The sequence below is a fragment of the Mangifera indica genome, chromosome 5 (genome assembly GCF_011075055.1).
Source record: "Mangifera indica cultivar Alphonso chromosome 5, CATAS_Mindica_2.1, whole genome shotgun sequence".
In the NCBI taxonomy this organism is placed as follows: domain Eukaryota; kingdom Viridiplantae; phylum Streptophyta; class Magnoliopsida; order Sapindales; family Anacardiaceae; genus Mangifera; species Mangifera indica.
In genome coordinates, this window is record NC_058141.1 from 7,722,838 (window position 1) to 7,738,704 (window position 15,867).

The following is a 15,867-nucleotide window of genomic DNA, read 5'->3' on the forward strand; positions in this document are numbered from 1 at the left end:
GTTGTCTTGTATCAAAATGTATTTATCTATTCCTTACATTTTATTTAAAACGTTCTTATAATGTTTAATATAAAATTACCCCCATATTTTTCTAACATTTCATTTACCCCTCATAATTATGCGACATTTCAAATAACTCCCTCACATGTTGTTTTCTATAAAATGCATCTATCAATTCTTAACATATCATTTAAAACAGTCTTACAATATTTAATATTAAAATACCCTCATATTTTTTCAACATTCTAATTAACCCCTATAATTATCTAATATTTTATATAATACCCTTACATGTTATCTTGTATGGAAATACATTTATATACTCAAAACATATAATTTAAAACTGTTTTACAATGTTTAATACCAAAAAACCCCCCATATTTTTTAAAAATTTTATTTAATCCGTTATAATTATCTAAAATTTTCATTTAACACCCATGTATGTTGTCTTGTATCAAAATACATCTATTTATACCCAACATTTCATTTAAAACGTTGTTACAATGTTTAATATCAACATACCCCATATTTTTTTGACATTTATTTACCCTCTATAATTATATAACATTTCATTTAACACCTTTATATGTTGTCTTATTTTAAAACGCATATATTTATTCTTAACATCTTTTTAAATCTTTCATATATTGTGTAATATCAAAATATCTTTATATTTTTTAATATTTATTTAACCCCCAAATTATTATCAAATACCAAATGCTCATTTTACATGACATATGAACTAGATTGAACAAAAAAAATTAAGTTTTGAGTTAAGATTTATATAAATACATTTTTCGCATGAATTGATTTTTTTAATTCGAATTCAAAAATATGATCTTCTTCCTTCCAAATGAACCTGTAATAATTATTATTGAGTAAAAATGAGAGTGAAAGTAAGTGTTTAAGTGATATGAGAAGTTTATATAATGAGAGTGAGAGTAAGAGGGCTTATATAGATGTAGTGAAAGGTAGTTTTGATATTTTAAAAAATATTTAGGACATTTTTGTTTAGGAATAAAGAAGATGGACATTTTTGCTTAATAAAAGGGTACAATAGGTATTTAATTTAATTTCCCAATAAAAATGAAATAAATCAAACACACCCTTTAAACATTGTGATTAAAATCCTTTTAACCCAGATAGACTTAAATCTCTTAAGAAACACGAGAAGCAAAAGAAAGCTCTGCTCAATAAACCAAGAATAACACTAAAATCAATGCCAAAATTACAGAATATTTAGGTTTCGACTTGCTGATTTGCTTGCTTGCTTAGGTCATGGGATATGAACAAGAACTTACGAGATCTTTGATCTCTTATGCCAACAAACAAAAACCAATAGTCAACCCTCAACCCTCCAGTCTGTTTTGCTCTTAATCAGAAATACACCTCTCTTCTTCTCTGTGAAATCGATATCAAAGCTCCTCAAACTCCTCTCAATTTGCTACAATATTAACCTTATTTGTTAAATAACAAAACTCCCATTCTGTTCTCCTCTTCCCTATCGATGTTGAAGTTGCACTCACTTTGTTATACTTCATATTTCTTACTCATTATCTCTTCTTCTTCACTGACACTGTTTTTTTGGGTAAGTCCTCACAGAGTCCTTTATTTCTTCTAATTGTCTTCAGTTTTGGTGTTGTAAATTTCCTCAAAATAATTTCCCTCAGGGACATAGATGGAAATTCATATTAATTTATTGAAAATCCCGTCCGCTCCGACCCACGTGAAATTTGCTCCAAACGCACCATACTTGATCCTTTTTTTAAAGAGGCCTCCTCCTAATTACTCCATCACACGTTTCCACTTTCTCTTTCCCTCTCTACTCTTTCTCTGTCTCGTCTCCTTTCTTATTTTTTCAAAATTTCTTCCCTCACAATTTGCAATTTCCTTTATGGACTTTTCAACTTCTCTCCAATTCAGTCCTCCTGGTTGACAATTCTTTGGTAAAAAAGAAAAATGTGTTTATCGAAACGATCTTGATTGAAAAGGAGGCTTTCATTTTGTTTTATGAACAAATGATTCTGCAATTGTCTTCTTCTGCGAGTTTCAATTTCTCGCAGAAGACAGTTATCATCCCTCAACTTTGTCCATGTCAAGCTTTCACTAATCAAAATCTAAAGTTTCCTTTCTCTAAACGAAGAAGAAAAAAGAATTTCTCCACTATATTCAGCTTTCGCGCGTGTTTAATCCCCGCGGATAGCAGGAACAATAATTTGAGCGTTGAATTCTCCAATTCAACGAGGCGAGGAGCCAGAAACTATGTGGCTAAACAAATTTCAAACGAATTGGAGATGGAAAAATCTTCCTCAGCCATCCAAATGGGTTCAAATTTCACCAACTTTCAAGAAGACCCTATTGTGGATAAACTAAGAACTCAATTAGGAGTAATTCATCCGATACCATCTCCTCCGGTCAATCGAAACATTGTAGGTTTATTCTTTTTCTTTTTCTTTGTTGGGGTAATTTTCGATAAAGTCTGGACTTCAAGGAAGAGAAACAACAAATTGAGGAATGATGAGAAGCTACGTGGTGGGGCGTGGCCTCAGGTTCCTACTAGCTTTTCGTTGTTCTTGGAGAAGGATTTGATGAGAAAAGAGTCCGTGGAATGGGTGAACATGGTGTTGGGGAAGTTGTGGAAGGTTTATAGAGGTGGAATTGAGAATTGGATAATTGGGTTGTTGCAGCCAGTTATTGATAATTTAAAGAAGCCTGATTATGTTGAAAGAGTTGAGATTAAGCAGTTCTCATTAGGAGATGAGCCATTGTCCGTCAGAAATGTTGAGCGTAGGACTTCACGTCGGGTTAATGATTTGCAGTAAGTTAATTATATATCTTAGTGCATCCATATTTTTGTGTGCAATATGAAGCTTTTTATTTCTTTAGTAATTTATCTATTGTGTAGCTAAATTCTATAGAAGGAATTCGGTTTTGATTATAATAATGGATCCACTGCATACAATGATTGTAAAGTCTGTCTCCTGTGGTTAAATTTAGTGCCTAATGATGGCATTAATATCATGCTTAGTTTCAAATTAATAGGTTGATTAACGATTAGGCAATGTAGAGTGGGAGACCAACTTTTCTGGTCTAAAAGGTGTTTTATGGATGAAATCAAGGCTGATTCTGTTGCCTATGAGTGCACTGTGCTCTTCTAGGTTCCTTATCTGGAAAGTCAGTGCCTTTTTTATCATTATTTGAGTGCAAACATTCTGAAATTTTTTATGCTTCACTCTATTTTATTTTTTCTTTTAAGCTTGGCTCGTGTGTAGAGATTAAAACCTTATTATTAGATAAAATTGTCAAATTACAGAGGGAACCGTAATCTTCATGTGTGGGGCTAATTTTTGGGTTTTGATTTAGTAAGGAAGCAATGAATTTGATTGGTTTCTGTATTCTTTCATCTTCTGTAGGTACCAAATAGGCCTTCGTTATACTGGTGGTGCTCGCATGCTCTTAATGCTCTCACTGAAATTTGGTATTATCCCCCTTGCTGTGCCAGTTGGTGTACGGGATTTTGATGTTGATGGGGAGCTATGGGTTAAGTTGCGATTGATACCAACAGAGCCTTGGGTGGGAGCTGTTTCATGGGCTTTTGTTTCACTTCCCAAAATCAAATTTGAATTGTCACCATTCCGCCTGTTTAATTTAATGGGTATGGCAAAAAAATAATTTCAAGAGGTTATGGCATTTTTCACTTTTTATGCAGTAAAGTTACTTGAATAGTTTTTTCTACATATGTTTTGGGTTGGATGAGATGTTTTGCATCAATCAGTTGTGAATTTGATGTCAGGAAACACATATTAAACAAGATAAATACTAGGAAGATTTTGTCTTAAGTTATTTATCATCTACATAATGATCATGCATCTTCCCTAAAGATTTTGCACACTTTTACATATCTCTGGTCTTCAGGAAACATATATTGGTCTTGTGAATGAATCATGATTGGGACAGATGAGTTAGTAGATTGTTCACTAGTCTGGAATTAATCAGGCCATAACCATATATGTCAATTCTGTCCATTTCAGTTAAATGCACACTCAGCATGTGCTTGAGCTTGGCTCACTAATATATGAGAGGTGAATACAATTAGATTTTTCTGTGAGCTTGAGTGGGAACTGAAATGACAAAGGGCCTCTGGACAAAGGATATTTTTAGGCGTTGTACAGATCAATTTGAAGTTAATTTTTCCATAAATAATCCACCTAAATTCCAATTTTTACTTCAATAATAACATCTCTATTCCCCACTCTTCTCATTTTCTCATCAGTTAAAAGTCTGCAACTTGTTTCATGAATAACCTCAAGCCATCCTTCTAGCAATATAGAGGCTTTAAGCAATGGTATTTGTGAACCTTTCAATGATTAATGAAGTTATGCTTTGTTCCAGGTTCTATTTTTAATCAGGCTATTTTTGCTTTAATTCTCCTACATTTTATTTTGATTACTATGTGTCTTTTCTTTTCCTCTTCTCTTCTCTTTTTAATTATTTGTATGGTGTTTATCTTGTTTTAACTTTTTCTTCAAATTTTTAACATGATAGAAAATGTTCATGCTCAAGAAATGTGTGTTAAAATGCTTATTAGCAGATAGAGTAGAAGATAAGGAACTTTTTCCTGTAAAATCTTCTACATGGGACAAAAGTCTGAATTTGGGGATGATCCAGAGTTACATTGGCTTCAATGAGAAGACATGAAGATGATCATTCAGGTCTCTACTTGTATAGATAGGCTAGACCCCGTATTTGTTATCTTTCCTCTTTTGGAGGTATTATTGGTGCAATATTTGGACTAAATGATATATGAATATGAATCATTGATTAGTCATTATGGGTTTTTGCTAGTGAAATAGTTAAAATTTCTCTTTGAAATTTTGGACCTGAATTAGTAGAAGGATGTTAGTTTTCTTAAGTCATGGGCAATTGGGCTCATTTTGATCCCAAAAAAGGGATAGGAGAGCGAGCCAAAGGGGTGTATTAAGGTTAAAGTTCTCTATGTACCTACCAATTATCAAATTGTTGTAACTGAAGTAGTTCTTTGAGCCTAGCATGAGTTAATAAATGAAATATTTATTATGGTTTAAGGCTTGGATGATACAAACTGAGCTCTTGATTCACTAGTTTTGAAATATCTACCACTAGATAGCAAAAGAACTTTGACACATCAAAAGTGAAAACCTTAAAGCTGACCAATGTCTGTTTTCTAGTAAATTTATTAACTTGATTTTCTAATGTTAAGATTACTCATCATAGTGATCTTTGAGAAACATATAGGAAAGAAACATAACTTGCTGGAAATTACCCAACATACATTCTTCTTGGGACCTGTTCATCTATCTGAAGATTTTCATGGCCGATTTATTGCACATACAGACACCTACTCACTTGTTGTTGAATTAGACTTGTTTTGATATTGTCATTACATGCAAAGCTTATTTATTTATTTTCTTCTATTAATTATTTAGAACTAAGCTAGCTGACATTCAAAGATACTGATTTATGTTTTCTTGTGCTTGGTTCTTGATGCATTGGGCATTCCAGCAATTCCTGTTCTGTCAATGTAAGTGGGTTTATTTTGTTCAATTTTAAGTTGATGCCTCTTTCTTTTGTGAATGCAATTAATTTGATGTATAAATAGTATTTATTTTATAAATATTTTTATTTTTTGTGGGAATCTTTTGCTTAGTGATTTGAATTCTGCACTGCATCCATGGGCTTAATAAAGATGTTGGTGAGACAAAGCTTGTGCTGCAGAATTCTTTTTTATCACATCCTATCTGCTCAACTTGTCTGAAATAGTTTCTTCCAATTATTATAATCTCAAGGATTCCTAAATATGCTGTTGTTTTTTTATATGATTTGATTTATTAAGCCTATTTTCTGTCGTAAGAATGAAATACATACAATTACTCTGCAGACAGACCCAACTTGGACATGAACCATAAAAGTAAATACTAGTTTAATGGATCATAAGGTACCAATTGTAGTGCCTAATTCCAAAAGAGGAATACTTTGAGAAATGTCAGCTATTTATCCTGTTTCAAGGGATGTCTTGATAAACGTTATGATATTTTAGCTTATGCCCTCAATAACTTTTAAGCTGCCTCTATGCCATTATCAAAAATTTAAAGGGGGGTTTTTAAAATAATATGGAATTAGTGAGATGTACATGTGTTTCCATCAAATCTAGGGGGAGTTTAATAAAATCTCCTTTGATTAATTAGTGCTTGTGCCTACTTACTCATTCCTATCTTCCATAAGGTTAAAGCACCATCGTTTATGTTTTATAATCTAGCTCTGCTGTTTGAATGTCTGGGTATACTTCTTGGAATTTGTAGGCCCATTTTACATGGTTAAGGTGGAGAAATTTTCTTCTAGTGTTTTTTTTATAGAGAAACTTTTAAGGCTGCTTTTAAATTCAGCAACCTTGTTAGTGAGAACACCAGTGGGATATAAATAATATAATATGGCCCAAGTAGGTGACTAGAAGGGGATTTTAATTGTTCACCTGTTAGTTAAATCCAAGGGCTTCTACTAGTTAGCCCAACTCCAGAGGTTGTTAGAGAATAGACATAGTACTATCCTTGGTTACTAATGGCTTCATCTTAAATGCATCGTTACTAGTTCTTAGACATGAGACCACAATAATGAATAAGTCAAAATTTGTATCAAACATTGTAGTTTCTAGATACCAATTCTTTAGAGTCAGAACTAGAAATTATAAGGAAGATTAAAAGTGTTTAGACAATCCACCCTAAATGAAAAAAAACAGTAAGAGAAAATTGGTTATAGGTTGCCACTTTTCCTTATTAAAAGGAATATCCTAAATTCACTTAAAAGTGGCACAACAAATTGAGCAGCCGATTAATTACATTAATTTCAATCTGTTAGCATCTAATTTCTTTGAAAATACTCTTTTCCCTGTCCTAACAAAATGCCCTAAGGGGGCATTTGGGATAATTTTTATTATCCAAATGATATATCTTTTATTATTGACTTTACCTTGTTTGATTTGTTAGGTAATAAAAGATTTTGCTAATCTTATTTTACCAAAGTAGCATAGTAAGTAATATATGAGGTAATCTAATTATTAGTTCCACCTTAGGTTTTTAAAAATTATTGAGGTAATATTAATTTTGTTATAATTTTATCCTTATTAATTTTTTAGAACAAAGACACCCCCGTTTTTAATTAAAATACAACCCTTAACCCCTATTTTGACTATTTTATCCTTACTCAAACATTTATTAAGTAAAAAATGTTCTCATTCTAAAGTAAAATTGCATTTTCACCACCTACCACCACCTGTTGACGCCATCACCACCCACCACCAAAAACTACAAAGATCACTAGAAGAAATCTGCAAGTTTTTTTGATGAAAGACGCTAAAATCCTTGGTGAAAGACATTGAAATCGAAGAAATGGTTAGGGTTGGAATATTTCAATGAAAGACGTCAAAATCCTTATTGAAAGAAAACTAGCCATCGTTGAGATGAGAGATGAGATCGATTCGTCAATTTCATTGGATTTAAAAGATGGTTTGATTGAGATGAGAAGCATCCAATTCCATTTGGATCTAGAAGATGGTTTAAGTGAGATGATAGCCAGCCGATTCCAAGATGAGAAGTTGCCGGTGTCGATTGAGATGTGAAGATGAGAAGCATTAGACTCTCATTAAACTCTCACCTTTTGATTTATTGCAATTTTCCCCCTACCATCTCAATCCAACTCCCTACCTTTAATTTGCTACAATTTCTCCTCATCTTTACACCTTTGATTTAATTTAACATATTAAGGATATTTAAGTAAAATAATATCTTAGTATTCTTCTATTACTATCAATCAAACACAATAATTATTTATGTTTACCAATTTAGCCAAACACATCACTAATTTATACCTAGTAATGATTTAGATAATCTATTTTTGAGGTAATTTTTCGTTTTTGGTCATAAAATATTACTCGAACTAAATGCACCCTAAGAGTTAAGTGACCATAATTTCATGAAATTGTCCCTTCCTTTTCCAAATGCTTTAAATCCTGTGAGAAACAAAACATGGTATCCTGAAACAGGATAAATTAGTACAAAAAGAATACAGATTATCAGTATTATGCATTTCAATTTTATAGTGCAAATGTTATTTTTGGGACTTCAGCTTAAACATGTTTCTTCTGTTGTAATATGCTATCAAAACCAAGCTAATCGAGTAGTCTACTATCTAAATCCTTCTATTGTATTTATTAATCATAACTTGTGCATGCTGTTGTCATTAAGATCATGCTTCTTCTTGTGTTGAAATGAAGTGCTTTACACACATTAGGGTGCATGTTAATAATAGAAGTGGCTTTAGGTTACATATCAGCTTAAGTTTTTCAGCTTTTGACTTGATATGCCTTTTGCATGGCAGTCACTGAGAGGGAAAGCAACAAATATTCGACCTTTTTTACTGGATTTACTCACATGAATTAAGTCATTATGTGCTTTTTCCTAGCCACAAAAAATAAAAAATTAAAAACGAGTTTACCGTTGTCCAATCTAGGAGTTTAATTTTGCTTTGGCGCTCTTGCCTTCAAGATACTACAAACTGGCCCAAGAAGCAGAGTCAAGGAACCATTCACCAACTCATAAAATTTAGATTGATATGAGAGGGTGTGAAATGAATCCCTTATCATAATATTCTTGCCGCCACATCCCACAACCCCACCCCCCCACCCAAGGTAAAATAAAAGAGAGAGAGGTTACATCAGCAAAATATATGGAAGTTAGGAAAGAAAGTATTAAATGGAATTTCACTTTCCCTCTTAGAACAGTTTTTAGGATATGATGCCAAGCATTTATGGAAGCTACCAATTTGAAATTGAATTTTGCAATTTCTGGTTTTGGAAGAGTTATTTGAAAAGTGATTATGCAAAGCTTTACAAATTGGCCATAAGTGTTCCAGAATTTGTTAATTTTTTATCTTGTGCGTTTGAATGCATCTTCTTCTTTTTATTTTTTGTTTAATTGTTTAGAAGAATATTTAAGTCATGTGGATGACAAACTGCTTGGCTGCATTTTTTCAGGTTTTTGACTAAACTTCTCACTGAGGATTTGCCTCGATTATTTGTACGTCCAAAGAAGATAGTTTTAGATTTCCAGAAAGGAAAAGCAGTTGGCCCGGTTGCTAATGATTTCAAATCAGGGGAAATGCAAGAAAGGAACAAGGATTTTGTTGGAGAACTATCTGTGACACTTGTAGATGCCCGAAAACTCTTTTATGTTTATGGTAATAGTAACTTTTTCTTTTACAGTTTTGCTTATAGATATGACACCTAAGTGACATTTTATTTAAATCTCATATGTTTTCTATTGACTTTATTCTATGTACATCCCATAAATTCATCTCTCTTTTGTATTCTATGCAAGCTCATTTTAAACCACCACTGGCTTTGTAAAATGTTTCATACCAATGAAAATGTTGGAAAGTTAACCCATGTAAAGATTTTCTTGCCTGACAATTTTTATACAACTCCGTTACTACCTTAAATAAATTTCATGGTTTCTTAGATTTTCAGAAAGTAATCATGTACATCTTCATTATATATAATACTTAGTTATTAATTTATGTACCATGTTGAAATTAAAAATAAGCACACATATTCTGATAGGATAGGGTGACACTTGTCCTTATCTTATAGGTTAGGTTTTATTATAAAAAGGGGTAGTTAGGGTTAACAAAGGGAAGAGAAGAAGAATTAGGAATTTTGGACAATCTTTGGGTTGTGGGCAGCCTTAGGGATGATTGTGGGAGGCCTTCAACCCTTTTAATGGCCAAAAATGGGAGGTCTCGACTCCTCGATTGTAAATACCTTTTATGAATAAAATTACTTTTGTTTGTTCTGAAATTGAGAATAAGGGTATGGGATCCTCATCAGCAACAAAAGATGATGGTTGAAGATAAATCGGTATTGGGAAGATGAAAGGCCACATCAGTGGCGGCTAGAAAGGTGTAAATTGCCGGAAAATAGTGATGAGTTAGGGTAGACAAAAAAGAGAAGTTGAAAAGAGGAAGAAAAATAAGAAAAGGAAAACAAAAGACAGAACATTATATATTTGGCAGTTAAAAAATAATAAGGAAAAAAAAAAGCAAAGTTGACTCTTGGCAGAAACAAAGAGAGAAAAAAAGTGGGAAAATTTAAAAAAAAGGAAAAAAAAAAAGCACAGTTGTAGGATGTGATCCAATTGTTTTTGGTATTATTGTCGAACCAAAATTTGCTATCCTGTAGTTTGAAATTCCAATTTTATCCAACAAAAAAAATACGGTTAAAAAAAAAAACTAGTGAAAAAGGGAAAAAATATCAAAAAACAAAAAAAATCCAATTTTTCCACCTTGAGGTCAAGGTGATTTTTAAAAGAATGGGCATCCTTAGAGCTGATTGTGGGAGTTCTCAAATGCATTGAATGGTTAGAAATGGGAAGTCTTGACTCGTTAAATTATTTGGTTTATTTATGTAAACAACTTTGATGAATAAAGGAACTTTTTTTGTGGTTTTGGTTACTGTTTGTGCTAAAATTTGGAATAATGGTATGGGATCCTAACGTATACTTGATCTATCAAAATACAGTTTGTCCCTTGTTCACTTAATGTGAATGAATGGTATATATTGGTTTTTTTTTTCACTCTGTTTCATATGTTATATTTAATGGATCTTTTTTCTTATTTCAGGCAAAACAGATCCATATGTTGTTCTAAACTTGGGGGATCAAATTATAAGCAGTAAAAAGAACAGTCAAACAACTGTGATTGGACCACCTGGTGAGCCAATATGGAATCAGGTAATTTCTTCAATTAGCATGATCATACGGATGTATATTTTTTCTTCTGTGAAATTTCTTCAAGTAATGTGCTTTTGTGACTGTTGACAGGATTTTCATTTGCTTGTAGCGAACCATAGGAAACAAAAATTATACATCCAAGTAAAGGATTCTTTTGGCTTCACAGATATGACAATCGGTACAGGAGAGGTAAAATAAATATAATTTTTTCCATACTGTATAGATTGAATGGAGACTTAGATCATTTTTTTTGAAATATTTATTGTCATGGCAAGGTTCTCTGGCATATTAGGTTGTCGTACGTTTTCGATGGAGTTATTTGTATTAAAGAAAAATCTTTATTTCAATTCCCCCTAGAATACTTATATCTCTGCGTAGCAGCTCAAGTAAGCAAAGCTTCTTCCCCTGGAAGAACCTATTTAGATGACTATCAAAAAAAGCCTTGTCCAAAAAATGTGGTTAGCTGCATGGAACTCTTTCATCCAATGAGCTTTATATTTGTCTCAATTTTCACATTATCGTTATTCAATTAGTGCAAATAACCAGTAGCCAATTGCCTAATAGCCATGAGTTATTTATTGAGTCTATGTTTGTCAGTTCAGTGCGACTTGAGAAAGAGAAAGATGGTAGGAAATTTTCTAAATCTTCTGATGACTTTATTGGGATGTTTGTGGCATAAGATATTGTGGAATATAGAAGACAGATTGTGGCAGTGAAACCAGCAGACTGATACCTAATATATACAAATTGGTGTAGATGCTGGAATCACCACAGCCAACTTGGTTATCTTGCTGGTTGCTACGTTTTCTTCTTTTCCTTTAATTTAAATTATACAATATGCCTACAAGCAAAATAGATGCACATATTAGGTTTAACCATTACATAAGTGGTTTATAAATTTTTAAACTAAACTGACCTGTGAAATGGACATATATAGTTAAATTGGTATAGTTAATTAATATAATAATAGCAATATAACATGCACAATTTTCGCATTGGAAAAATCAAGTTTCCTTAAATTTTCTTATATGAGATCTCAATGGTTGGTCATTTGACATCGGGTATACTCAAACGAGGCATCTTTTTCCCAAACCAAACAACTTTGATGACTTAAATGTCAGGCAAAACTGTAAGCCACTATTGCTCAGTGTGGTAATATATCTTCACCTAGTATGGTTAAATTATTATACCTGGCATCATGAAATATATGTTACTTTAAATTTTATTTTTATGTCCTTTGTTTTAATTTAGCCACCAAGTACCTCTGTTACATTGACATTCTTGATTCATATTTCTCTGCCAGGAATTTAATTAAGAAGCAGTTTTTAGTATGTGAACTCATTTCAATGTTTGTAAATAATTCATAGTGCTCATCTTTGCTACTGGTTAAGGGCTTTTCATACCTCATAATCTTTAGATTCCTTCTGGAGTTGTGGACTTTAGGTGTGTTGCATCTTAATTTTATTTTATATGATCTTTATATCTTTGGCACTACATTTTGAAAATAAAATGCATGGTTGAGGTCCTCAATATTTCTGTGTGAATGTTAAATTGGGAATTATATATCAAAATTATGCTGAGGGTAATAAGGCCATGGGAATCTAATCGAAGTTCATTTCTAGGTTATTTTTATGGCCAATAATTTTCCCTTTTTTTTTTTTAATTAGTTGCATCAATGACTTCATGCAGCTATTTTATATTATGTATTTGGAAACTTTGTTGAATGTCTTTGGCATATAAATTAGATTCATTTACCTATATAAACAGATTCAAAATGCAATACCATTTTAGGTTGATCTGGGTTCTCTTCAAGACACTGTACCAACAGATAGAATTGTGGTTTTGCAAGGAGGTTGGGGATTGTTTGGAAGGGGGTCTTCCGGAGAGTTATTACTTCGACTGACATATAAAGCATATGTCGAGGATGAAGAAGATGACACAGTTGGAGCAGAATCCATTGATACAGATGCATCAGATGATGAATTGTCTGATTCTGATGATTTAAACGCTTCTTATGAACGAGGTGAAAGAGATTTTTCAAATGAAACTGACAAGGAGTCATTTATGGATGTTCTAGCTGCTTTAATTGTGAGTGAGGAATTTCAAGGAATAGTTACATCTGAAACTGGATATAACAAAATTTTTGATGATGCCTCAAGTACTGGGTCTACGATGTTGAGATCACGTGGTCCTAATGCTGAATCTGTGACATCAGATTTGGATGCGGCTTCTGGAGGTAATTTGCTTTTTTTAAGTTGAGTGTATATGTTTATTTATATCTAAGCTAAAATGTTTGAAAACCTCTCTGAGGTTAGTTTTTTTGGATTAAATGTATATATTGATTTTTAAGCATGATACCTTGCAGGGTCATCCTTATTTTGGCTTGCTGTAGCAACAAGTATATTAGTGCTAATTGCTATCAATATGGGTGGCTCAAGCTTCTTCAACCCTTGAATTGAACTGCCAGAGCTTGTTTCTTGCACGTTTTTTTGACCAAGTATTTCTCAGAAGCCTATCTTTACTCGTAATTTTAGTTTTCCTTTTGATTATGATTAATATTGCATGCTCCCAAGTTTTTTGTTCAAGTAACTGCCTTCACCTATTAATGAAACACAGCTATGGATACTTTCTCTTTGCTTAACTCTTTAGATGGATAGGGGTTTGTGTATCATTTCCTTGGTGTTAAATAGCAAGCTTGCAAGGTTTGTAGTAATATGCGCTTAACATTAAATTCTCTTATACCTGTTTGTCGTTTGGAGCACTGCTAATGGTGGTCAGTTGCTCGGTCTCTCTTTCTCTACCACAGAACTACATTAAAATGTAGTGTTACAACATCATCACTATAGGGTTGCTAGTTCAGTTTTGTTTCGCCCATTTCAAAATTTTGCCAGTACCAATCAACAGCTTGCGGAGAAAGCACTAGTAGACTTCATTCATTATGTGATGCAAGCCATGGTTGACACCCTAGAAATTTCATATAAATTGTGATTACTTTGTTGCCACTGCATACAATTATTGTATTGGTAAATACTGTGCTGTGCAACTGCATTAATCAGTGCATCTAGAATTAAATGAAACCAAGCCAGAGAAACAAAATAGATCCTGTACTTATCATTTTATGTTCAATATTTTTAGGTTTATCATTTTAAATCTTGGACACTGCTAAATAAAATTCCTTGGTTCTATCTGCAGGCTTGGTAATACTACAAACTCCATACTTATAAGAGATGGCTCACATACTGGATTCTATTTTTTGTTGTTGCCAGTGTTCAACATAGTGATTTAAATTTCTAGTAGAAGAATGTATTATTGGCGGCAGGGATTCTTTGGGATTGGATTCCACATACATCAAAGTTCTGAAGGGTAGGAATTTTAAGCTTCCTTTTATCCAATTCATTAAAGGTGTATTTTTCATATGAAACAGGTCTATTAATAATTTAAAAATTTTTGCCCCTTACAAACGGAAGAAAGCATTGACCGTGGATTGGGGCACAGGTTATCACATTAACTGTGGAGCAATGCTTTAGTAGTTTTGGAGGTACTTTTATCATTCTTATTTGCCATTAAAAATCAGAAGGCCTATAAGATTTTTTTTTTTTCCTTTGTCTATTTAATTTCCAATAGGAAAGATTGCGAAGTTAACTTATTTTTTGGTGGAATTGCATTAATAAGCCTGGGTTAGGCCAAATTTCTTCCAGTAACATAGGATTCTTAACTTGAAACTCTTGCTGCCCTTGTGATTATGAGATTGTTTAAGATTAAATTCATTAATTTGTTTAGGAAATAGTTAAAGAGTACCGTGATACTTACATACTTTTGAGTATATAATTTAATACACAGATATTATGTCATTATTATGTTATTTTATTTTTAATTTAAAATCATTCAATTATATAATAAAACATCATTTGTGTAAATTATATATTCAAAAGTGTGTATACAAAAATTTATTGATTAGTAAAACATTCTTATTAAGTGGTTTTTATTATTATTTTCCAAGGAGATACTTTAAGATTTTCTGTCCAATTTTCTCCTTGTTTCGGGTCACTTGCTCTTGGGTTCTCTTGATTGCGGAGGGACAAGAGGTGTGTAGAAGGATGCAATTGGGGCTTTTTCCTTTGTTTCGGCCATGTGTTGCACTTTTTTTGGCTTGGTCAAGCTCCTCTCTTGTAAATTGTTTTGTGTAGGAGTTTCTTTTTTTGTATAGTATGCATAGTTTGGTGCCCCCTCTTGATTCCTAACTATATAGAAACTTAGATAGACCGTCCAAAAATGGTTCTTTTTGCTTTGGCTGGGATCATAACCGAAGGGCCCTAACTACAATGCGATCAAGTTCTTTTGTTAGTGTTGAGAGGACCATAGGTTATTCTGGGTGTCTCAAGCCTTGAGGCTCCGGCTCTTTTTTTTTTTAATTTTTTAATATACTTCTTACTTACCCCCAAAAAAAAACGGTAAGTATTGCAAGTGGTGGACTTTCCAGAGCCCAGAGCGTCCATATGCTTCATGCATGAAGACATAATAGGTGCCTTGGCATGCATTTTTCATTGGATGTTGCGGGCGGTTTGTTGGGGATAAATGCATATAAATTCCCCCATGTGCATGCTTTGTATTATAGTTGTTTCTATTTTATCCATCTTTACTTTGCTTATTTTTCAGTCTCTATTAGTTTTTTGTTCATTTCAACTACACTACTAGGAATCTAAGATTATAACAAATATGGACAGTTGGAAATTTAAATATTGGGATGGAAATTAAACATATAATTTAATGGTTGGATGATTGTGAAATTATCTATCTCAGAATTGAGGTCATAAAAAATTAAAGTTAGTTAATGTGCATGTGAATCTACAATCATGCGATGCAACCATGAAAATGTTCATTTTGATGTGTTTAGCTTATCAATTGATACAGTATATAAGTGTTTGTCATCAAGCCAAGTCAATTTTTATTCTAATATAATTCAAATTTAATTTTTAATGATTAATTATATAAAAATTTTTAATATCATTTGTGTTATTTATTTGAACTATTTATCGATCAAGTTATTGGT

General features: G+C 32.5%; 1 protein-coding gene across 2 annotated transcripts; it reads left to right on the top strand.

Moving 5' to 3' along the window:
* Positions 1-1,772: 1,772 nt before the first annotated feature.
* Positions 1,773-14,426, top strand: LOC123216941 (tricalbin-3-like). 2 transcript variants are annotated; one of them, XR_006502375.1, is made up of 10 exons: positions 1,773-2,818; positions 3,414-3,655; positions 5,542-5,560; positions 9,065-9,267; positions 10,708-10,817; positions 10,908-11,006; positions 12,609-13,053; positions 13,183-13,314; positions 14,010-14,180; positions 14,285-14,426. XR_006502375.1 is itself a non-coding variant. In XM_044637627.1 (9 exons), exons 1-8 carry the CDS (start codon positions 2,019-2,021, stop codon positions 13,269-13,271), a joined length of 2,007 nt encoding a protein of 668 aa, XP_044493562.1. In that variant the 5' UTR covers positions 1,773-2,018; the 3' UTR covers positions 13,272-13,314; positions 14,010-14,426. The 2 variants fall into 2 exon arrangements, 1 of the variants encoding a protein (XP_044493562.1); XM_044637627.1 differs by having other exon boundaries at positions 14,010-14,426.
* Positions 14,427-15,867: the final 1,441 nt, after the last annotated feature.